The 24749-nt window shown below is 32.9% G+C and overlaps 2 protein-coding genes across 2 annotated transcripts; one reads left to right on the top strand and one right to left on the bottom strand.

Moving 5' to 3' along the window:
- Positions 1-950: 950 nt before the first annotated feature.
- LOC111043853 (protein phosphatase 1 regulatory subunit 42) lies at positions 951-17853 on the top strand. Its single transcript, XM_022328892.2, has 7 exons — positions 951-1366; positions 2592-2758; positions 6035-6173; positions 7817-8051; positions 10417-10548; positions 13146-13277; positions 17497-17853. Exons 1-7 carry the CDS (start codon positions 1235-1237, stop codon positions 17646-17648), a joined length of 1089 nt encoding a protein of 362 aa, XP_022184584.2. The 5' UTR covers positions 951-1234; the 3' UTR covers positions 17649-17853.
- A 2706-nt stretch (positions 17854-20559) lies between these two features.
- Positions 20560-21849, bottom strand: LOC111043852 (protein CLP1 homolog). The gene has a single exon (XM_022328891.2). It carries the CDS (start codon positions 21847-21849, stop codon positions 20560-20562), a length of 1290 nt encoding a protein of 429 aa, XP_022184583.2.
- Positions 21850-24749: the final 2900 nt, after the last annotated feature.

The following is a 24749-nucleotide window of genomic DNA, read 5'->3' as shown; positions in this document are numbered from 1 at the left end:
TACTCAAAATAGTTTTTATTTTTTTTAAACTCTAATTGGGTGGAAAATAATAAATAATTGAAAACAATTTGTTGAATCACAATTAACTAGAATATTTTAATCTAGATTCACATTGATCAGGCAGTGAGTGTGAGAAAGTAGAACTACTAAACCCTCATACCGTTGAATATTCCATAGAATGTGCTGAATTGTGCACATTTTTTGGAATACCTAATCTTAATAACCATTGAAGATATGGATGTGAATAAGCTTGCTTGGTTAGCAAGGATTCAGAGACTATAATATTATAAGAGCCTTTCCATACAAAGACGATGTAAAGGTATTCCAAAGGAATGTAGAATGTATGATAGTAAAATGTATTCTAGATACATTGGGTCTACTCTTGTTAGTAAAATGTACTAAATCTACTTTGTGAAAATAATTAAGGACTGATAATTTTGAAAAGTGAACAACTAGATGACTCAACCTATATCGAACTATGTGTAACCTTATCTAAATTTGTGAGAGGAATAGCACAAGGTTACCTAATTTTTCTCTCTCTATCATCATTTTGATGATGTATTACTTATTTTTTTATGAACCAATAAAGAATCAATCAATTGTCAATGTATCCTAAATACCTACATATTGGGTCTAACATTGTTTCTAAGAAGGAACTTGATGATAAAACTAGAAATATTATAAGCATAAAGAAAATATAGCATAAGATCTTATGCTATATCTTGCTATAATATAGGAATCTATATAATATACTGAATTACTGTATTTATATAACACTGTATTACAGTAACTATAAATAACTGTAGATTATAGTAACTATATATTACTTTAATAGTAGTTACTGTAATAGTACCTACAGTAACTGTTTTATGCTGCAACCTGACGACTGAAAGAAGAACTAATTCTTATCAGCAAAGCATGCAGGGGTGGTTCACCCACAATCCAAAAGCCCCATGGCAATAAGTAAACAAATGGCTTCCTTTCCAAAGTTCTTGTCATAACCTCCTCTCTGATATCACTGGCTTTTAGTTTAAAATTGGTGGAATGTCAACAACAAAAACTCGGTTAAATAAATACGGTATTGAATCAGAAGTAGGCTTAATATAATATGTTTGAGAACAAATAATAATAATATAAGATCTACACAAATTTAAAAAGTGAATGGTTAAAATGTTATAACGAAAGTAATAGTTAAAAATAATTCAATGATAGGAAATTAGTAATTTTTTGAAAAATGGTAAAACTTGACAAGGACTTTGTGTTGAAAAAAGCGTTGAAAACAAATTTTGCTGATGAGAAACAGCAGAAAGAGGCTGTCAAAAATGTGAATCATTTGTGCTTGAACGACAAATTTATTGATGAAATTGTGAGTATTATTTCCTGAATTTATTGTTATATAAAGAAGTTAATGGTTGAAATGTTATAACAAAATTAATTATAAAAAACAATTCAATTGAAGGTAGTTAGTGATTTTTGGAAAAAATGGTAAAACTTGGACAAATTTATTGATGAAATTGTGAGTATCATTCCCTGAATAAATTGTTGGTACATTGATTTGGTAATCCAAGTAATTATAAAGTTAAGGAAAAGATTCCTCATATCATCTTTGTATTTCATTATATCTTTTTAAGCTGGGAAAGTGCATCTTGTTGAGTATAGGTACTTTTGAAAATCTTTATCAACTTACGGTATTTTTTATTCATATGTGGCATGAATGCTTTTCAGGCTCTGCCTGTTGCACAAGTATATTTGTAACTCTCTGAATGCAAGTAGGGTTAAGATGCGTTTACACCAAAGTTATTAACAAAATGTTTACTTCTTCGTCCTTATAGATTTTATTAGATTGAACATAACTTATCATACACTTGAACATATTATGTGTTTGTCAAGTTCCGTTCAATCTAACAGAATCTATAAGGACGGAAAAATAAACATTTTTTAATAACCTTGGTGTAAACGTAGCTTATAATTGTAAGTAATTCAGTAAAGCTGCGTTTACACCAAAGTTATTAACTAAATGTTAATAACTTAATCCTTATAGATTCTATTAGATTGAACGGAACTTGAAAAACACATATGTTCAAGTGTATGATAAGTTATGTTCAATCTAGTAAAATCTATAAGGATTAAGTTATTAACATTTAGTTAATAACTTTGGTGTAAACGTAGCTTTATAATTGTAAGTAATTCAGTAAAGCTGCGTTTACACCAAAGTTATCAACAAAATGTTAATAACATAATCCATATAGATTCTATTAGATTGAACGGAACTTGACAAACACATAATGTTCAAGTGTATGATAAGTTATGTTCAATCTAATAGAATCTATAAGGATTAAGTTATTAACATTTTGTTAATAACTTTGGTGTAAACGCGGCTTTAGCCTGCTCTCTGAATGTAAGTAGGCTTATAATAAAATACAGTAAGCTTGGGCTATTTATGAATATGAATGTAGACTATTCCAATTTGCATCAATCTCACTTATATATAGTGATAATAAATCAAAACCATTTAATATTAGGTCTATTCTAAAACAATTTGATACCATAATGTAGGCTATTTCGATAAAAATTGTGAAATTTTGTTCCAGGGAGACATCTCGCCATTCATAAATCTTGAAGTCCTGTACCTTCACAATAACAGAATTTGTAAAATTGAGAATTTGGATTGCAATTTACACATCACACATCTACATCTGCAGAACAACAATATAGAAAAAATTGAGAATATAAGTCATCTGAAGAATTTGAAGAAACTGTAAGTAACTTTGAAATAAAATTAGGAGTTTGTATTTTACAATATCTAAGACTACTTGACTCTATAGTAATGTCCACGTTAAAATGACAGTGGAGAAAGTTATAGGAGAACAACGTTGCCGAACCTCTTTCTTCCCAATGCCTTCTATAGACGGTAGCTGATACGGGTTTATTGATGTAATATTAACTGTTCATTCTTGTTAAAAATAATCAATTATAAGAAATAAATTATATTTTTCAATAATTTCATAATGCATTTACATAATTAAGATGAAATATTTTGTTAATTAATTATTAATTCTACATTTTTAAAAGACGATCTGGTAACAGATCAAAGCGAGAAAGAGATAGCGCTATCCGCTTTGTTGAATGATAGACAAGGATAGCAATACAATTGCTAATCAAACACTGCCATTATAACGTGGACCTCACTATAGTAAAATTGCTACTATGAGTAACTACCATGAAAAATAAATAAGAAACAAGCTAATTTTTTATATACGGTATTGATGTAGATTAGTTCACAAATTATTAACTTCCATAATAAATTAATATTTTCCTTCTATGTTCCCGTACAAGGACGATATTAGTCTCAATAATATAATCAATAAATATAAAGCAATACATCCATCTAATTTAACAGTTAACATTTCTTATTCATCCTAATATTAATATATTATTATAGAATAATTTATCGTCAAGTAATAAAAGAGCTTGTGGTGGGAGAGAATAAATCGTTAATTACCACTTCTGCTTTTTTTTATTTGGAATTTGAATAGTAATGTGTGAATACCACAAAATTATTCCTTTTGAAATATTATAAATAGAATAGTTCCTTCCAGACTGTATCAAAAGTCTATTGGTGCAATTATCTTCAATTCATTACTATGTTCACAACTCATTAATTCTTGTTAAAAATAATCAATTATAAGAAATAAATTATATTTTTCAATAATTTCATAATGCATTTACATAATTAAGATGAAATATTTTGTTAATTAATTATTAATTCTACATTTTTAAAAGACGATCTGGTAACAGATCAAAGCGAGAAAGAGATAGCGCTATCCGCTTTGTTGAATGATAGACAAGGATAGCAATACAATTGCTAATCAAACACTGCCATTATAACGTGGACCTCACTATAGTAAAATTGCTACTATGAGTAACTACCATGAAAAATAAATAAGAAACAAGCTAATTTTTTATATACGGTATTGATGTAGATTAGTTCACAAATTATTAACTTCCATAATAAATTAATATTTTCCTTCTATGTTCCCGTACAAGGACGATATTAGTCTCCTCAATAATATAATCAATAAATATAAAGCAATACATCCATCTAAAATTTAATAATAGATTGTAAGTAATAGTATATAATATAATATATATTAATGTGAACAATAACTGCTCACAAAGTGCTTCATGAAGCACTTGTCCGTGAGCAGGAGTTGAGGTTTAATCGGATATAGAAGGAGAAAAAAGCCTACACACACATACACACACACACACACACACACACACACACACCACACACACACACACACACACACCACACACACACACAACACACACACACCTACACAAACACACACACACATTCAATCACCATCATCAAGTAATTTTATTGATTGATTGTAGCATTTCCTCTCTTTAAATATACTTATATTATGAAATGTAGTTCAGACTGCGATAAAATGGGAGGAAGAATCACCAGTATAATTTTTTTCAACATAATTCATGACAAGAGAGGAAAAAAAATGAAAATAAAAGATGAGACATAACAGTGATAAATAAAACAATGTTTGCAGATCAAAGCTCAAAGCAAAGGTTAAACTTTAAAGGATACAGAAGTAACTACAGTAAAAAGGCCATACTACACTGAAATTCATATTCAATAATGGATTAGATATTAGCACCATGTGTTTTTCAGCTTACTACTTTGAATAAGTCTTCTACTTACTCTTCGTTTGTTTTAGGAATTTCTTGAGATTCTGTAGCTTTCTAATCTCATCTGGGAGAATATAAAGAATTTAGGTCCAAGGAATAAAAAGCATCTCTGGAAGGTAGTGCTGTTTGGTTTGGGGAGTCTGATTAGCATCCTTGTAGTTTGCCTAGTTATCTGCTGATTTTGTTCAAGATTCCCCATTTGATTCCTATCCCCACTCATTTATAAAACAAAGATAAACTTTCAGTACACACATGTATCTGAGAGGTAGAATTCCAAAAAAACTGAATATTGGGAAAGTATGCTTCGTCTATTAGCTCCAAACATTATTCTAACAATTGATTTTTGTAGGACTATAAGATTTTTAAATGAGACATGAAGGTAGATGCATAGCATGAGATTCCGTATTCCAGCCTACTATTGAAAAAGAGAAATACATACACGAAGAATATTTACAGGGAAGAATGACGCAGTTGATAGAAAGTCCTAACCAAGTATAAGAGGTACCCTTTTACTTTATTCACATGCAAATCCCAATTTAGACTTTGATCCAATATTAGCCCAAGATATTTAATAGAGTCAGATTGTTGAATTACCTCACAGTCACAACTCACAGATCTGCAACCGACCTGATGATACCTGACAGGATCAGTGAAACTAAATGGTGATGATAATGAAAGTTTATATAGGAAGTCTTGCTCGCATTTAGTGCTAGTTTGTTACAGTTGAACCAGCATCGCAAATCAAACAATCCAGCTGCATCATTTCATGCAGTTCTTCTCCATTTTTAGCAGAATACGCTAGGGCTTAAAATACTTACTTTTCTTGGTGAAATGAGGTATGTCCAAAAAGTGTTTTTTCAAATATTTAAAAATTTAACACAGTATCTAAACTACAACAAAATTAACATTTTCTATATAATTTAATGGCATTCATAGAAATCGTATTATAGGAAATTTTCAATATGTAGTCCTAATTGGGACAGAAATACAGTATAGAGAAGGAATTTGGAAAAAATGAGAAAATACACAAAATATATTAAATGTTACTTTAATACGAGTTATTAGTTTTATAACAGTATATCTTAACGCTAGCATTAATATTATTCATTATTTATGTTAACTGAACAATTTTAAAACCATAAAAGGGTTAATTTATTATTATTATTATTATGATTCATTTAAGCAAACAGACTAATATTTTATAAACAGACTAAGTCATAATTATATTATGATTGTAGTATTTTGTAGAATAAATGAATAATATTTATTGTCACATTTTTCTCAAACAAGCAGTAAAGACTTCATAGAGTACATTATCTTCCAGGTACCTAGGAAATAACAGAATATCTGTAGTTGAGGCTCTCGATAAACTGGAAAATCTGCAAGAACTGTTCATAGATGCTCAGAAATTATTACCAGGAGAAACGTTGTATTTTGATCCCAGAACTGTCAATGCATTGTCAGTGAGTATCATTATAATATAAATATTATTTATTTATAACAGAAAACACTTTACAGGTTTATAATATTAATCTAAATAGGTAACACAATACAAATAGTTGAAAACACTTAGAAACTTACATTATTTTCTGAAATTTTTGGCGACTGCGTTTCCTTTATCAACGATGACGCGGTCACCGAAAATTTCGGAAAATAATGTAAATTTCTATGTGTTTTTTCCTATTTGTATTGTGTCACCTATTCGAATTAGTATTATATTTACTCATTCATCCATATAATCTTATATCATACATGCATCATAATCTTATTGATCATATAAGCTTATAAATTTAATATGTTCGAGCAATAATTTATTATACATTGTATAATTTGTATGTTAGAGAGCAATAATGGGATCTCCCTGGTGCTCTCACTGACTTTTCAATAAATTAATAACAAATCAGTGCATAAAGTATCATTTCACTTACATTTCAATATTATTGTAACATATTTATTTATCGAATCAAAATAATACGAAACTCTTTTTTTTTTTTTTAATACAAAGCTTGAGTGGAGGTGTATGTAACCATTTTCAAATATTCTTCAAGATTTCACTTTAAGACAAAAAACTCAACAGATTTTCCATATATTTTCTTAGGATTATTGATTATTCTCTCTAAACTTCCAATTTTATTTTCTTAGGATTATTGATTATTCTCTCTAAACTTCCAATTTTCTATTCACTAAGAGATTGATAATGACGTTGCAACCAAAAAATTCGAGGAGGTTTAGCTCTATATTTTAATGAACATTTTACTAGTCACTTTTTTGTGTAGCTGAGACGTTGAGGTTGTGACGTACCTAGTTGAGATTGTATAGTAACAATTTATTTGTCTTTTTATTTGAAATGAAAATTTTACTGGTCATTTTTGTTGCAAATTTCATGTAGAATCTACATCTACTCAACCGTCGTCGATTGTTACACCTTTCGTGGCACACTCTGTATTATGACGGACAGGTGAGGTTTACAGCATTCAAGTCTTTTACGATATATGTTTCACTGTCATACAGTCGTCCAACTGTATGATCGGTGTAGCATCGGTAGGCTGCATGATAATGTCGGTTGCAGACGAACCACAATCGCATGTGGGATGTGGGACCGACATACCACAGAACAATACGACTAACGCAGAGAGACTTTCACATTACATTCGAGAAAACGCTCATTAGCCCGATTGTGGTACAGAAGCTAGGGGAAGCGAGGTTATCAAACCAGTGGTACCACAATCGCAAGGAAAATAATCGCTACCACAGCGCGCAACGCCATGTGGAAGTATCAATGTCACTGCCATGCCTACCAATGCATTCCGTATGCGCTGCGTTTGTGGTACCACAGAAGGAAAATAGTAGCTCCCACATCCCATGATAGTGGCTCGTCTGCAACCGGCCTTAGTGTGTCCCCGACTTAATACTACTAAACCCGGCTCAATAGCCTATTGTTGTAATAGAGAATCAAATATAATTTTTAAAGTTGATCCAATATTCGACCATCGTGTAATGGGACACTGATTTTTGTACTCTTTTTTCAGAAGACTCTCAGAATCCTTTTGATCAAATATTCAATATTTGACTGTTTAATGAGGCTCTATTTTGTATTATTTTACAGAAAACTCTCAGAATCCTGGACATTTCTAACAATAGGATCACATCGCTGGACGACCTGAGGAGTTTGTCGGCCATTGAAGAATTGGACGCCAGCTGTAACGAGATCGGTGACCTTGGAGCGACCTGCAAGGTCATTGCCAATTGGTGTCAGCTGATCGACCTCAAATTGCAGGGGAATCCTGTAACTCGAGTCGCCAGATACAGAGACACTATTACTACGCTCACACATAAATTGAGTGAGTCTCAAAATAAATTAATATTATACTAAACTATATTGTGAGATCCACGTTGTAACGGCAGACGTTATATCCACGTTATATCTGATTAACATTGATGGTGCTTCCATTTTCTACGATGCCACATCATTTTCTAACATTGCAGAAATATAATTAATTATAATGAATTGTGTTATTATTTTACACGTTTACAACAACACGTGCCAAAATCAAGGAATTGAAGAAGTTTTGGGCAATTGCCTGTTTCTCTTTCCAAATATCGTGTTTGTGACTGTTCTAATAAATAAATAAATAAATAAATAAATAAACAGTAGCCTACTGACAATTTTGTTGGTTATCGGACATGTTTCGTGACATTGAGCCACATCTTCAGCGTAGGCTACCTACCTATAAAGAGTAGGAGAAGGTACTAAAATAAATACTAAAAGTTAAAAAGGATAACTATAGTGAGGTCCACGTTATAATGGCAGTGGATAAAGATAGGAGAATAGCGATGCCGATTCTCTGCATTAATTAATTATATTTCTAAACTGTCAAAAACATAATTGGCATCGTTGTGGAGCTAGAAAAGGATAGTACCACCGGCTTTGTCGAATGATAGACAAGGATAGCAATTCCAAAGTTGAACAACTACTGTCATTATAACGTGGACCTTACTATAGTAAAAGTGTAAGATAAAAACTCAATTTTTATTATAATCATTATCAACAGTTCAAGTAGGATGAAGACAAAAGAAGAAATGTAATTAATTTATTAACAAAATATTTAATGTCAATGATGAAAATTTATTATTTTTAATCATCGAAGAATATATTTTTCCTACAGTTACGTTGAAAAGTGGCCATTGCTGCACTGATTACAGAACGCAAAGAATCACTTTTCCGCTCTAGTGCGGGAAAAATTTTTCTGCACTCCAGATTTGCAACATGGCAACGCAAAATACTTAGTAGGTTATATGGAGCAACAGTGACTGCTGTGGCTGCTATAGTGAGCAGAGGTGCAACGAAGCACAACGAGCTAATTATTAGTATTAGATATTATAACCAAGGACAACGAGGACTTTAGGATTTTAGGATTAAGGTTTTTATCAATAATAAAATTACACAGAAAAACATTTGATGCATTTCAGGCAATTTTACCCATAATTACCCACTTTTCATATTCAATGGTAACTGTAGGAAAAACTTAATGTGAAATACGTGCGCAAAGTTCCTCTGCTGCACTCAAGAAACCATTCCGCCCTCGCCTACGGCTCGGGCGTAAACGTTTCTTTCGGTGCAGCAAACTGACACTTTGCGCACTAGTTGCACAAATAACTATTTTGACGACCTCAATTAACTATAATTGTCTCTATTTTTGGCAGTTTTTTGGAGAAATATACCGTAGGCCTACTTAGAAATAAATCTCAGTTCACTGAATAGTATTGATAATGGTGTAACAACCGTGACTTGTATCTCAAAATTCTTCTGAATCAAGTACCGTAGTGGATTTGACAATATGAGGTCGCTTTTATTCAAATGTAGCCTATAATTTCTCAATTTTAATCAAAATTAAAAAAGTTTTTTAACCCCGATGTCAAATCAGTTTCTCTTTTTATTCTTTATTCATTCATACAATAAGTACATTATCAAAATGATAGGGAGAGGAAAAATAAGGTAACCTTATGCTATTCCTCTTCCAAATTTAGATAACACATAGTCCGAAATAGGTTAAGTCTTGTAGTTCTTCAATTCACAAAATTTTTAGTCCTCAAATAAATAATAAATGTTTTATTGTAGTAGCAAGTGAGAACATCAAAATGCATTACAACGTCAAATGGTAACAACAAAAGTGAACACATGAAAGATAAATATTTTTCACAAAGAAGATTTTCAAATTAAGATGCTTCAAAACTGAACTTAGAAGAAATATTTTAGATTATTATGAGTGAAATAGGAAATATTCACATATTGGAAATTATATTTTTAAGAATCCCGAAAAGCAAACTTTATTCTCTTTGCTTCCTGGTATTATTGTAGAATTAGTGTATAATTGTTAATCCTCTTGATGGATCTGTTTATATATTACTTCATGAATTTGAATTAACAACTCTTCATGAATCTGAGTTTGTACTTCATGAATCTGTTATGATTATATTATTGATCATTTGGGTAATAATGTAGTGTTATTTGTAATAAAATTAACTAACATATAAATGGCTGCCGGTACTTTATTAATTTGAATTAACATTTCTTCGTGAATCTGAGTCTACTCCATTAATCTGCTTTGATTATATCCTGATCAATTGGGTAGCAATGTGCTTTCTAATAAAATAAGTAAATGAATATATATTGAATAAATAGATAAATAAATAAATTTATTGCAGGTAATCTGGACGGTAAACCAATCAAAGAAGAGCACAGATCTTTTTTGCAGCAGTTTGAAATGAAGCGACTGGAGCGCAAACGGTTCGAGGCGAAGAGGGGGGAGCGACTTCAATTTAGCGCTGAAATTAAAAGTAAGTGAAATGTCTATTGAGAATATAAGTGATATAAATATATTACATCAATAAACCTATGTATGAGCTACCGTCTATAGAAGGCATTGACAAGACGGAGGATCGGCAACGTAGATCTCCTATCTTTCTCCACTGTTATTACAACGTAGACATCACTCTAGCTTATATCAACATTCATAAAATACTGGAATTACACGAGCTATGATAATAAATAGGTAGGTCTACTCTACCGTAATTGAAGTGTTTACTATTTCTGATGATATAATAAACCCCATATTACCATAGTATTGAAAATATAATAATAATAATATCGAGTGACCAGGCTGACTCAGGTCTGGTTTCAGAGTTTTCAGCTCGCAGCTGATCAATTTCAGGGTCTCTGTCTGTATTTTGGTAGAGAGTTAGTGGGGAGGATATTTTTAATATTCTTTCCGAACAATGGACATTGATATGTCCAAAGCTCCGCCAATTTATGTAGATGCATAACAATATAATTATCTATAGTTATTATATTACAAATTGCTTTTTCATATCATATACAGTTCAATAATTATTCTCTTAGTCTATATTATGTAAATTCATCTATAATTTTGCTGTATTATAAGCTATTGTATATAAGTGTATAAGCCAGTATATATTGTAATCTACATAAATAAAGTACTCAATCAATCAATCAATCATGACCTAACGACTGCTTTTTAGGAAGCCGGAACCGACGGTGCCGGCCAAATGTGTTCACCCAAAATTATTATAAATAGGCTTGATAATTTTGTCTACTCAGTAAATAATTCCTCCCCACCCTACTGTTTCCTCTTCCCATTCCTATGTGCTTGATTGAATATCTATTGGATTGAATTTTGAAAAAATCTCTCAACTCAAGGAAAATTCAATTGTGTTATGTACAAATCTACATTCATTATAAAATGATAATCTTAAAAGGTCTAAAATCAGTCGAATGAGTTGTGACGTTGTGGAATTTTTCCATGATTGGAAAAAACACAGTTTTTTTTGTCACATATACTATAGTGAGGTCCACGTTATAATGACAGTATTTGATCAACTTTGGTTTTACTATCATTGTCTATTATTCGACAAAGCCGGTGGTACTATCCTTTTCTAGGTCCACAACGATGCCAATTATGTTTTTACAGTGTAGAAATATAATTAATTAATGCAGAGAATCGGCATCGCTATTCTTCTATCTTTATCCACTGCCATTATAACGTGGACATCACTATACATTCATTATAGTGAGGTCCACGTTATAATGGCAGTGGAAAAAGATAAGAGAAAAACGTTGCCGATCCTCTGTCTTGTCAATGCCTTCTATAGACGGTAGCTGACACATGTTTATTAATGTAATACTAACTGTTCATTCTTGTTTAAAATAAATCAATTATATTTAATTAAGCAAGAAATTATATTTATCAATAATTGAATAATCTATTTTCATGATCAAGATGATATATTTTGTTAATTAATTTTTAATCCTACATTGTTGAAGGAAGATCTGGCAACAGAACAAAGTGAGAAAGAGATAGCGCTATCCGCTTTGTTGAATGATGGACAAGGATAGCAATACCATTGCTAATCAAACACTGTCATTATAACGTGGATCTCACTATAGTGAAGATGTGTTGGTTTCAACACGAAACTGCAGTCCTGTATGAATGTCTAATAAATAATAATAATAATTTCTCTGGTCGTGGGTACAACACGACCAGAGGAGTTTATTCAAAATATAGACATGATTACAAAAGGCATGTAAGCTACAATTATTTACAAAGTATTAATACAATTGGTTGATTATTTGCTGATCTAAGAAAATGTGGCCCCCACGTACACAATAGATTTGTACACAGTAGATTTGTACACAATTTGTGTATATAAATGTTGTTTTTTTCATGAACTTCTAATGACTCGCAAGATGTATCCTTATCAGAATATTTTACTTTGGCATAAAATCTAGTACTATAGGCCTACTGTATATGAATATGTGTCGGGATGCCACTAATTTTGCTTCGGTATTGTTTAAGATTTTATGCCAAAGTAAAAAATTCTAATAAAGATATACATCTTGCGAGTCATTAGAAGTTCATGAAAACCACATTATTTATATACACAAATTTGAAAAAGAAAATTGATAACTTATGATGTAGAAAAAAATGTGGATGTGACAAAAATAAAACTGTTTGTTGTTGGTTATCCATCTTGTTTCCATTATTATTATCACTATTAAATTTTATAAAACTTTAAAGTGAAAAAGCACTCACATTATTTGATGTGGCGACGTCCCTTTCACACACCAAACAACAGCCAAACAATATTCTAAATGACCAAATCAACTTTCCTCCCACACCCTGTTTGACAAACTCATTTAAATAACCTTAAACACTTCAGTTCCTGTTTGGCTTGAAAATGTGCGATACCAGCACGAAACGGACGTCGCCACATCAAATAATGTGAGTGCTTTTGCACTTTAAAATTTTATAAAATTTAATAGTGATGATAAAACTGTGTTTTTTCAGTCTGAAATCACTCACAAGCATCATTATTGTTCAACTTCTCACCCTTTCAAAACTTCCTTACCGTTTTAGATTTGGCAGACCATCTGCCTCCAGGACTGAGGCATTCAGTATCAAGCTCTGTCCTGAAAGAAACGCAGCCACTCACCTTGAAGAAAAATGTTAACCTCATGTTCCAGTTGAACAGTATGCCAAGTGCTAGAGGTCAGTACATAAAGCCTTTCTGAATTCTCCAATATCAATAGCTAATTTGTCCGTTTTTTAAACTGTTTTTAACGACACTACAGTCTAATTTATTTTGAATCTTCTTCTTTAGGTACCTTCTCCATTACGGAGGTTGGCTACCATCATGGCAATTCTCACTTGGTTTATTTTGAATATTAGTTATTAAAACTAGCACTCACTGTAAAGCTTTCGGATTTTTAGAATTCATTCTCAACACAGAGTGTCCGAAAGCGCTCCACAGTGTAGTTTTAATAAGTAATATACAAAAATTAGACTGTAGTGTCGTTAAAAGTAGTTCAAAAAACGGATTATTACTTACAGTTTGACATGGATAGTAAAATAGATGAGAATTAATTAATTAAAAAGAATACCACAACTTTGAAAATCTGCATTTAATCAAAGAAACATAATAGAAACTTGGGTTGTAAATCAAAATGAAGAGTATTAAAATAAGTTTTTCCCCAGTAGAAAATAAGTTCACAAATGTTCAATGTGACCCCCTCCAGACACTCGAGTGAGATATCAATACGATACTCGAACTTGTTCCACACCCTCAGTAGCATATCGGGCGTAACAGTTTGTATAGCTGCTGTTATTTCTTGTTTGAGCTCCTCAATGTTAGCTGGTAGAGGAGGTCTATATATTTATACTATAATAATTATAATAGGAGAGTGAATTAATTTGGTCTCCAGGTAGGTATTAATAAATAGAATAGATAACCCATAATGAAAGTACGGTATCAAGAAATTGAATAGAGATACTGTGTATCTCTATTCAATTTATATTGATACGGTACTTAGATTTTTCAGTCACTTGTTTTTAAGAAATTCATCTAAGAAAAATAAGTGACTATGACAACTTTCAATTTTTTTTCAATTTTAGTTTTTCAAGGTAATACCTCATCACAATATCACCTCTATCACCACCTACTTGAAAATGAATGAAGCTTGAATAATATTGATATTACTGCACTTGAAAATTGTTTCATAGCCACTCATATTTTAAAAAAGCAAGACTAAAAAAATCTGGTGTGGTACACGCACACAACTTTCCTTGCTCATTGAACTGTAAGCCTCATTCTTAGATGAGAATAATTTAGGGGAATAATATAATGATGATTGGCGGCAACATATTTGCAACTACGATCAGACTACTTTATATGTATATATAATTGTTTTCAGAGTACTTTTTCCTTTGTGTAAATTGTGAAATTCGATGATTTTTTTCAAAAGTCATCAAAACAGCTGTTCTACAGATGAAATATCTTGACTATGACTGTGTTCTTTTTATAAACTGCTCTACCTACCTACCTCATGCACGAGAAGGAGGTTACAAAGTCCATTTCTCAAGGATGGGGTGGACCCCCATTAGTTTCCCAGGAAAAAGACTCATGCCAGTTGATAGAGCTGATAAATTACTATACAGGGTATGAATTTGAAAAAAATCAGTCAAGTAATTTTTGAGAAAAACATGGTTTTTTAGTCATTATCCGCCATTTTTCTCAATAATATTATGGAGCTCCTGGAATTTTCCCAGAAATGAGACTCATGTCAGTTGATAGGGCTTATAAATAGCTATCCATGGTATAAATTTGAAGAAAATCGTTAGAGCCGTTTACCGTACGAGAAAACCGTGAGAAACATGGTTTTTTAGTCATTATCCACCATTTTTCTCAATAATATTACGGAGCTCCTGGAATTTTCCCAGAAATGAGACTCATGTCAGTTGATAGGGCTTATAAATAGCTATCCATGGTATAAATTTGAAGAAAATCGTTAGAGCCGTTTTCGAGAAAAACATGTTTTTTTAGTAATTTTCCGCCATTTTTTCCGCCATCTTGAATTGAATCTTATTGAATTTCTTATTGTCGGATCCTTATGGTATAAGGACCTTAAGTTTAAAATTTCAAGTCGATTGGTTAATTAGGAATGGAGTTATCGTGTTCACAGACATACACACATACACACACACACACACACAGACCAACACCCAAAAATCATGTTTTTGGACTCAGGGGACCTTGAAACGTATAGAAAACTTGAAATTAGGGTACCTTAATTTTTCTTGGAAAGCAATACTTTCCTTACCTATGGTAATAGGGCAAGGAAAGTAATAATTGACTGCATATCATTAATGAGGGGAGAAATCGAAACCTCGATTGAGAAATAACTTACAATTTTTTTTTCAAATCAAATCAAATCAAATCATTTATTTTTGCCATTTAAAAAAAACAATCACAAATGAAGAGCAAATCAAAAATTATGACCAATAAATTTAAACAAAATACAAGTGTTAACTTAAAAATAAGAAAATAATAATACAAAATCATAAATATCTCTTTACATATGTATATATAATTTCCGTATTATATATGGGGTCACCAGCAAAAGAATAAACTTATTGCCCGCTGGTGACAATTGTCACCAAATTAACCAAAATAACAGAGCAAACAAATTAACACTCTTGCTGGCCAGGATAGCCGAGACGACTAAGACGTTGCCCCCGAAGGTCTTTAAAAACCTCGTTTTATAGGCCTTTTTGCACCCTTCAGTCTGTTGGCGCTAGGTAGCCTACCTGGGGCCTAATGTATGAGAAAATACAAACTAATAATATCAGTAGCCAGCTGGCCCCTGTTTCATAAAAACTTAGAAGTCCTGTAATACACGAACAGCTGATTTTATCGGCTATAAAAATATTGAGCATGTAATTGGAATGGTGAATTGGTGATTATTCTGTATAAAGGTGCGTGCAGATTTACGCGCTGCGAACATGAGCAATTCACTTTTAATCAGCTGATGCCAAGCTTTTTATATCTGTATCTTACCGTTTCTGTAAAAATACAGATATAGTCAGCTGGTTAAAAGTGAATTGCTCATGTTCGCGGCGCGTATATCTGTACGCACCTTTAAATGACATATAAGTTTTATGAAACAGGGGCCTGGTTATTAGAATAGGAAATTACTGAATTATTGGCTTGTATATTATTCTCATGAACAAGGCCCTGGTCGTGGGTTGGAATCCCGCCGGTATGCATGATTGTTTGGTCATCTCATCAAAGCACCCTCGCACTTTCCATTACACACGTACAAACAGAGAAAACTTACACTAGGTGCCAGTTGCACAAAAGCAGGTTAAATTTTAATCGTGTTTAATTTCACGAGAAATAATCAGAGAATTCTTCTTTGCTCTGATTGGTTCTCGTGAAATTAAACATGATTGAAATTTAAGTGGCTTTTCTGTGATCGGGACTGAAATTGTTTTATGCTATGGTACAAGCATAAAGTCGTGTGGGCATCATTTGCAATAGAAAAAAATCTGGTGTGGCGCACTCACACAACTTTCCTTGCAGTTATGAAAATTGATCACCTGACGCTATAGTCTTCACGCGCTTCTCAAGTCTACTTATAAACAAAGATCTGAGCCAGCTGGTGACAGGACAATAACGCTGGAGACATAAGAGGTCTGCTATCTCTTCATAGTGAATCATTTAAAAGATTCAACAGTTGTTGCCAACAGTTTGCAATTGGATAATCACATTTTCTCGAATATCGAGCTTATTTTCAATTTTAGGTGAAAATGTTACTGAACATTATTAATTGTAGAGATTTTCATGCTCAATCTTTTCCACTTAGAATTTTCTGTTTAAATTGTATCTGAAACCTGATAATTGGGAATCTAAAATCATACTCTGCATAGATGAGGCGGAGCTCCTGGAGTATTTACAGATATGGGACTTGTGGCAGTTGATAGAGCTTATCAATGACTATTCTAGGTATAAATTTAATCAAAATCGTTGGAGCCGTTTTCGAGAAAATCGCGAAAACCCCTGTTTTTGACAACATTTTCTCAATTTCAGCCACCATCTTTAATTGCATTTGATCGAAATTGTTCGTGTCGGATCCTTATATTGTAAGGACCTCAAGTTCCAAATTTCTGAAGTCATTCCGTTAATTGGGAGATGAGATATCGTGTACACAGACGCACATACACTCAAACACACACACATACCAATACCCAAAAACCACTTTTTTGGACTCAGGGGACCTTGAAACGTATAGAAATTTAGAAATTGTGGTAGCTTAATTTTATTTGGAAAGCAACTCTTTCCTTACCTATGGTAATAGGGCAAGGAAAGTAATACCTCTATTCATGATGATAATAATTGTTTTTGAAACAATATTTCAAATTCATGTTTCAGAAGTGAGCATACTGAAACGACAGCCTTCTCTGAGGCCAATCAAGAGAATCACAACTGCCCATACCTCAGCGCTAACCAGAAGATCTAGCAAGTGTCTAAATGAAGGCAATATTTTGCCTCAGATAGCTTCCAACATGATGAAACACAATTGAATACCATTGATTCTTATGAAAGTGTTCACACAATGCAGTCTTCCAAAGTGTGAATACTTCCATAAGAACCAATGGTGGAGTTTTTGTGTGTTGTGTTGGAGCCAACTCCAATTTGGCTCTTTGTATTTTATTTACAAAATTTGGTCGACTCAGTCTCATAGATTTCTAATAAAATGGGCAGAGAAGAATATATCATTAATTATTATGGAAGTGTTAACTCATTTGCAGTATGATATTGACACAGTGGCGCCATTTCACCAAACTGCTAGGGGGGGGGGGCAAAAACCAAGAGGTATGAGGTGGGGGGAAGGAATACGCCCAAAGGGTATCCCCATAAATGTTACATTCGAAGATGTTATTATATGTTTCATTTTCTCCAGTTTTATACAAATGAAGTATCAATACAAGCATATAGGCCTACATTATTAGTATGAATCATGAAGTAATTATTAGAAATATAGGTCTACAGAGAGGCCCTAAAGTAGGAATACACACTGAAATAAATTTCTTAAAAATCATGGAAAAGATAAATTTTTCTTTTACAATGACAATTTCAACAATTTCATTGGGGATCATATTCTAATTGGAAAATAACTTCCATTTAGAAAGCTGAAGAGTACAGCTATTCCCATAATTCTCACCAACTCTGTACATACATTATTGATTGTCTGATTGTGCCCTTTCTTTTGCTTTCACTGTGACATCTTGCAACTTGTTCATTCTCACGTTGAAATTTATGCAATAACTCACTTATTGCGCCCTCATTAATAATTGTACCGACCATTCTATATTTAAGCTTCAACTAAACCACAGAGAAAAATATATTCTCTATTACTCCGTAACCATACTTTCAAGGCAATTTTGCTACATTGTTGATACTGTAGGAGGAATTATACTACTGCTGTTTAAAAAAGGTATTAAATCAGTATGAGATACTAAGTATTCGTGTAGAAAGACCCGCATTTTCATTATTCATCTAATCTTTGGGGGGCCTAGGCCCCCCTGGCCCCCCCCTTAAATGGCGCCCCTGTAAAACTGAAATGAACACTCTCATGAAGACAAATGTTATTCTATTCAGGAGAGCAGAGATCTTTTGTTATTTCAATTGAGCTAATAAAATTAATATAAAAACCTTGTAGTACCCTTTATTATTAAAAACTTTGAAATATTGCAACAAAGACTAGTTTCGACCCTAACTTAGGTCATTTTCAATTTGAAATGTCTAAATTTAAATTTTATTTTGAAGTTTTTAATAATTAAGGGTACTACAAGGTTTTTATATTGTTTTTAATTATTTCTATAAAAGTATCCCATGTAATTGAATTGTTTTTCAATTAAGCTTTATATTGTAGTCTCCATGAACAGAGAATTGAATTTTTTTATTTGCAAATAATTGAGATTGTGAAAATGTTACACTTTTCTGAAGCATATTCAAAAATAGATCAAAAATGCTAAGGTCCGGTTGCACAAAAGACGGTTAAATATTTCAATCGTGATTAATTTCACAAGAACCAATCAGAGAAGGTCTTTTTGATAAGAAGATTTGTTTGATAAGACGGCTTCTCTGATTGTTTCTCGTGGAATTAATCACAGTTAAAATTTAACCGGCTTTTGTGCAACCGGCACTAAATATTTTAATCGTGGTTAATTTTACAAGAGCCAATCAGAGAAGGCTTTTCCGAAAAGAAGGCTTCTCTGATTGGTTCTTGTGAAATTAATTGGCTTTTGTGCAATCGGTGCTAAGATTTAACTTGTTTGAGTCGAAAATTATTAGAAAATTTCATGATTATTGAGTACAAATATTCTTATTAAAGCATGTACCCATTTATATGCGTTATTTTAATCAAATTCATATTAAAAGTTTGTCATAATAATATTGTTCTTAATAAACTACTAGGGAGAATTCAGTTTGATGTAGGAAATAGAATTTGCATGTTTGTAAAGTTATACCATAGAGAAACAATAGCGTAAGTAGATATTCCATGGTATAGGGCGTTTATGTCGCAACTTTTACTGTTATCTCAAGCCGATTACTGTCGATTATTGTAGATTTTTACTGTTTTGGCCGGGTGAGATTGTATGAACGGCACAATATGAGAGACTGCCAGCGTCACATAGCTTTATGGGAAAGAACTACCGGTACGTGGACTATCGGCTTGAGATAACAGTAGACGTTACGACATAAACACCCTATACCATGGGATATCTACTTACGCTATTGTCTCTCTATGGTTATAATTTGAAACTTTGATTAGGTACTGAGATATTTTACAAAAATACAAACTCTATCATTAATGTCAAAATTGATTCCTATGGTTCTATTATCTATGAAGAATAACATGGAACTTTATTGTACAAAGTTTATTGCACCGTTCAAATCAATTATGTTAAAAGCTATTAAAATAATTGTACAGTAATAATACAAAATATAGAGTGTTACAGAAGTAGTGTCAAACATTTTGGATGATAGGAGAGTACAAATGTCATATTTGAAGTGTCCAAAACTCTGCGATTATCCTTACAGCTTTCTGTTATCCTTCGATCAATCTTAATAAATGAGGTATCCTTGAAATCTTGATGAAATTTACTAACTTTTTGTCTGTTGTAAATTTTCTGTAAAGTGAACAAATTTCGTGAAATTTGCCATCAAAGATTAAAAATAGCCGCCATTTTTTAAAGTTGAGTTTTTATAGCATAAATATTCATGTCAAATTTCAGAACAATACAACATTTCGTTCTTGAGATAAAAATGTGAAAAAAAAACAAAATGGCAGCTATAAGGATAATCGCTGAGTTTTGGACTCTTCAAATACGACATTTTGGTAGTTTGTCATCCAGGAACAATACCCTAAAATATTCAACACTACTTCTGAAACATCCTGTATATTTGGAATAAGAATCAAATACAGAATCAAATACTATTTGAAGGAAGTTCACTGTTTGGTACGGAATAAGATGTAAGAAACAAACTGGTGAGCAACAAGCAAACATCTGCTAGAGGGGGAGGAAACGGGGAAAGTAGAGTCACTTTTCTCTCCCTTGAGTCGATCACGTCGGCCAAACAGACGAACCCGGAAATATTAGACTCTAAAGCATCCTCCTTGTTTTGCGCGAATGTTACGGCCAGTATTTTATTTCTCAGCGACGTATCAAATTCCGGAACACCGAGATAAGATTTTCCAACGTGTTTCGAGGACCAAACTTTAAACACTTTGATGGAGGACCAGTCGACATCGAAAATGTAGGGTTTCAGCTCGTTGTTTGGTCCATAGAAGTAGTCCTTCAACATTTTGTCGCGCAGTTCCCAGCGAAGCTCCATGCTACGGGAGCGCACTCCTTCCAGCCTCGGCAGTTGTACCAGCTTGACAAAGTTAGGCAAGCCGTGACGCAGAGCGTCAAAGAGCGTTTTCTGGTACAGAACAAATATCACATCAACCTCAAACGCTTGAGCGGTGTGTCTGATTATTTCAAACCCTTCATTCTGAGTCCACCCAGGCGTGTTGATGATCAAACCTGAAGATTTCGCCGTTTTGTTTGATTTAAGACGATCCAACACGGTCGCAGCTAACTTGGAAATCAGCTGTTTGTATAAAGGGTTGACTCCCAGTCTTGTTGAACCAATGTTGTAGATGAGAGGATTCACTTGTTCGCTGAGTTTTTTATCTGGTTGGATTTGATCGGATATTAGTGCCGCTCCGATTGTTCCTGGCAGTGTGAGAGAACTTTGACCAGGATCAGTGTCGACAAAGACAGGCGTACGTTTTGTCTGCATCCTCACTGCATAGTTTAACAAAATAGTTGAAAATGTTGATTTTCCCGCATCTTTAGGTCCAACTATCATTACAATAGGTCCCCGTTCGTCTTTCACATCAGCTCGTTCCCGCAGTTCTTCAACTACTGTATGAAGATGCAATTCAAACATCATCATATCATTGCGTTGGCTAAAAGGAACTGTTTCCGATTGTTGTAACTGTAACCGCAGATTACATCCTGAATACGTGAACACTGAGAAACAATAACCGGCGCTAAACGAGTAGACTTTGTTCAGTTCTAACCTTGCACCAAAAATCTCAGCTTCTCCTGACTGTAACTGCAAAGTCATGCAATCAGATTCTTTCCTACTGATAAAACTGCATTGTTCGTTCGCTGAAAGAGTTTTGAAAACTTCAACAAGGTCGTTTTGACCCTGTGGTGTAGACATTTTAGATTTTTGATGAAATAATAAACGTCAACAGTAAAAAGAATCCATCATGTTCAAGAGAGAGAAAGATGTATTGATGAATAAAACTACCTGGTCAACTCACTTGTCACTTGATTTTGATGGAAAAAGCATATAAAAGGTTTTCAAGTTATATTTTTTCTTCAGATAAACGTAAAATAGAATTTTGTAATTACATTTATCACGATAACCTCAATCAATTCCTCATGTAGTCCAGTGTTCTAACAAAAACACTGCCACTGCCACTACAACACTACGTCGGAGTGACAGATACAGGTTGCATTAAAAATTTGAAGTGAGTTTTGGATTTCGGGAAAATTTCTAGAAATCATAAAATTCTAATTTATTATTCTTATGAATTTTTAGCTGTCAAAATTGTTTGATGTTTTTATTTTTCAGTACTAAAAATGTTCAAGAACAGCTGAGTGACCAACTTGATCTAACTTGATCTTGGTGTAGTTTTGAATTTCCGATCGGCCATTTTGTAATCTTGCTTCATGTTTTGAGGTTAAGTTGATTCTAGTTCGATGAATAAAACTACCTGGTCAACGCACTTGTCACTTGATTTTCATGGAAAAAGCATATAAAAGGTTTTCAAGTTATATTTTTTCTTCAGATAAACGTAAAATAGAATTTTGTAATTACATTTATCACGATAACCTCAATCGATTCCTCATGTAGTCCAGTCACTGTATACATACAGTACGGAAACTTATACCCTATACACTGACGCCAAAATCCGCCATCTTGTTAGGAAGCGCCGCATTAGACAAACCACTCTCTGTCTCAGACAGCATCGTATCACGCATGCGTTAGCAACGGGTTTTTCCCGTTCCATTCAGTCAGTTCTTTGAATGTAACGTTCTTTGTGATGGTGGTTACCGAGCACTGTAACTGGAGCCAATCGTCATTCTATTTGATGAAGATATTATTATTCAATGATCATTTATCATTAAATTCAGTATAATAATTAATATATTATCATTTTATTTTATAAGAGAAAGAGTATCTTTGAAAAATATAATTAATAAAATATAACAGTTGTTATTTAACTGATGTTGAAAAACACTATACCCTAACTAAGTCAGCATAAATATTGTCATTTCAAAACAAAAACCGAACCCTCTACCTCCCCTTTTACATTTAAAACATCAATAAACATAACTATTTGAAAAACCTCTAATCCCTTCCAGCATATTGCAATTTCAAATCAAAATCCTAACCTATCTTTCCACCTTTGAAAATCAAAAAGCATAATTCTACCTGGGCCCTAGCCCTTTCTAGCATATTGCAATTTTAAAGCAAAAACCTAACCTAACCTTATGAAACATTATTGAATATAATCCAAAAAAAAACCTAACCACTAACCCCTTGTCCCTTCACATTTAATAATTTAGATTTCAAAGCAAAATCCTAACCCCCTAACTTATCCTTTCACATTTGAAACATCAAAAAACTTAACTCCAACTTTACCCTAACCCCTTCTAGCATATTGCAATTTCAAAGCAAAAACCTAACCTATCCTAATAACACTTTATTAAATATAACCTAAATTTAACCTAACCTCTAACCCTTTCACATTTAATACTTTAGATTTATTCATCATCTTTAGAGCAAAACATTAACATGTGGTTCATTTCATGAACATGTTCACAAACATGTGGTTCATTTCATGAACATGTTCACAAACATGTGGTTCAAAGCAAAATCCTAACCCCCTTACCTATCCTTTTACCTTTGAAACATCAAAAAACATAACTCTACCTAGACCCTAGCCCCTTCTAGCATATTGCAATTTTAAAGCAAAAACCTAACCTATCCTAAAAAAAACATTATTAAATAATAAAACGTAGCCCCAAACTTTTTCACATTTGTTGAACGATAGACAAGGATAGCAACACCATTGCAAATCGTACACTACCATTATAACGTGGGCCTCACTATAGATACTCAAAGAATACTTTTGAATAACTATGTTATAACTGTGACTGTTGCTGGCCGTTACTCTGTTTCTGAGACAAAGAGAAGCTGCTAGTATTGATGGTAGGTTCGGATCACTTAAATGATCCGGATCAATTGATCTCGTTTACTACCACGAGTCAATCAGAAGACCAGGATTGGAACTTCCCAAGGTCACGTGACGTGTTCAGTATTGGGGTCATGAAAAAGCATTGGTTAGATAGGCGATTGATTACAAGTTTCCATTCTGAATCTATTCTGTGGTCCAGTGTTCTAAAACGGTGTACACACGTACGTTTGCCTCGGGTGAGCATACGTGTATGGGCTTGCATTCGCACGTGTGGACACTGTTCGCTGAGGCATGTGGGCGAACCGGAACCCTGTCGGTATTTTGGCGTGCTCAAAGGCGCCTCGGGCGAGCATTGAATGTACGTGTGGACGCGATTTTGCCATACGGGTGAGGCAAAACGTAAACATTGAAGGCGTCATAACCTAATTCCAATGAATTAGGTTAATGAATGACAAATCAAATTGTGATCCAATAACTAATTGTAAATTGTAGGATTTTTGTAATTTTGTAGGATATGTGGATTGTCAAATATTTAAATAGAAACATGCATGGAGTATATAATTCGTATCATGATTAACAAATTTAGAACTGCATAATTTAAGTGAAAAAAGCTTCTCTACAGGGTTCCTACAAGAAAGTATAGCTCAAATATTATTTTGAATAGGCTATGTATTGTAATATGATCAACGTTTTTGATTAAATGTATTAATTTAAGATTCTTGAGCGCTTAGTTTTTTTTATTAAAAACGTCTATTAAAATATCCAATTTGTTGGTACTAACTATAATAGGGTAATAGACGCGGTAGCATTTTTTTGTAGTGTTCTCCTTCCCCATAAGAGGCTTCTTTACCTA

This window comes from Nilaparvata lugens, chromosome 10, assembly GCF_014356525.2.
Source record: "Nilaparvata lugens isolate BPH chromosome 10, ASM1435652v1, whole genome shotgun sequence".
Classification (NCBI taxonomy): Eukaryota; Metazoa; Arthropoda; class Insecta; order Hemiptera; family Delphacidae; genus Nilaparvata; species Nilaparvata lugens.
This window is presented reverse-complemented; position numbering and strand designations above follow the sequence as displayed.

Coding starts and splice junctions, on each gene's coding strand:
- LOC111043852 (XM_022328891.2), bottom strand. CDS start 21,849: ATGTCTACACCACAGGGTCAAAACGACCTTGTTGAAGTTTTCAAAACT.
- LOC111043853 (XM_022328892.2), top strand. CDS start 1,235: ATGGTAAAACTTGACAAGGACTTTGTGTTGAAAAAAGCGTTGAAAACA. Junction 8,052..10,416: donor TACGCTCACACATAAATTGA/GTGAGTCTCAAA, acceptor AATTTATTGCAG/GTAATCTGGACGGTAAACCA. Junction 13,278..17,496: donor CAGTATGCCAAGTGCTAGAG/GTCAGTACATAA, acceptor TTCATGTTTCAG/AAGTGAGCATACTGAAACGA.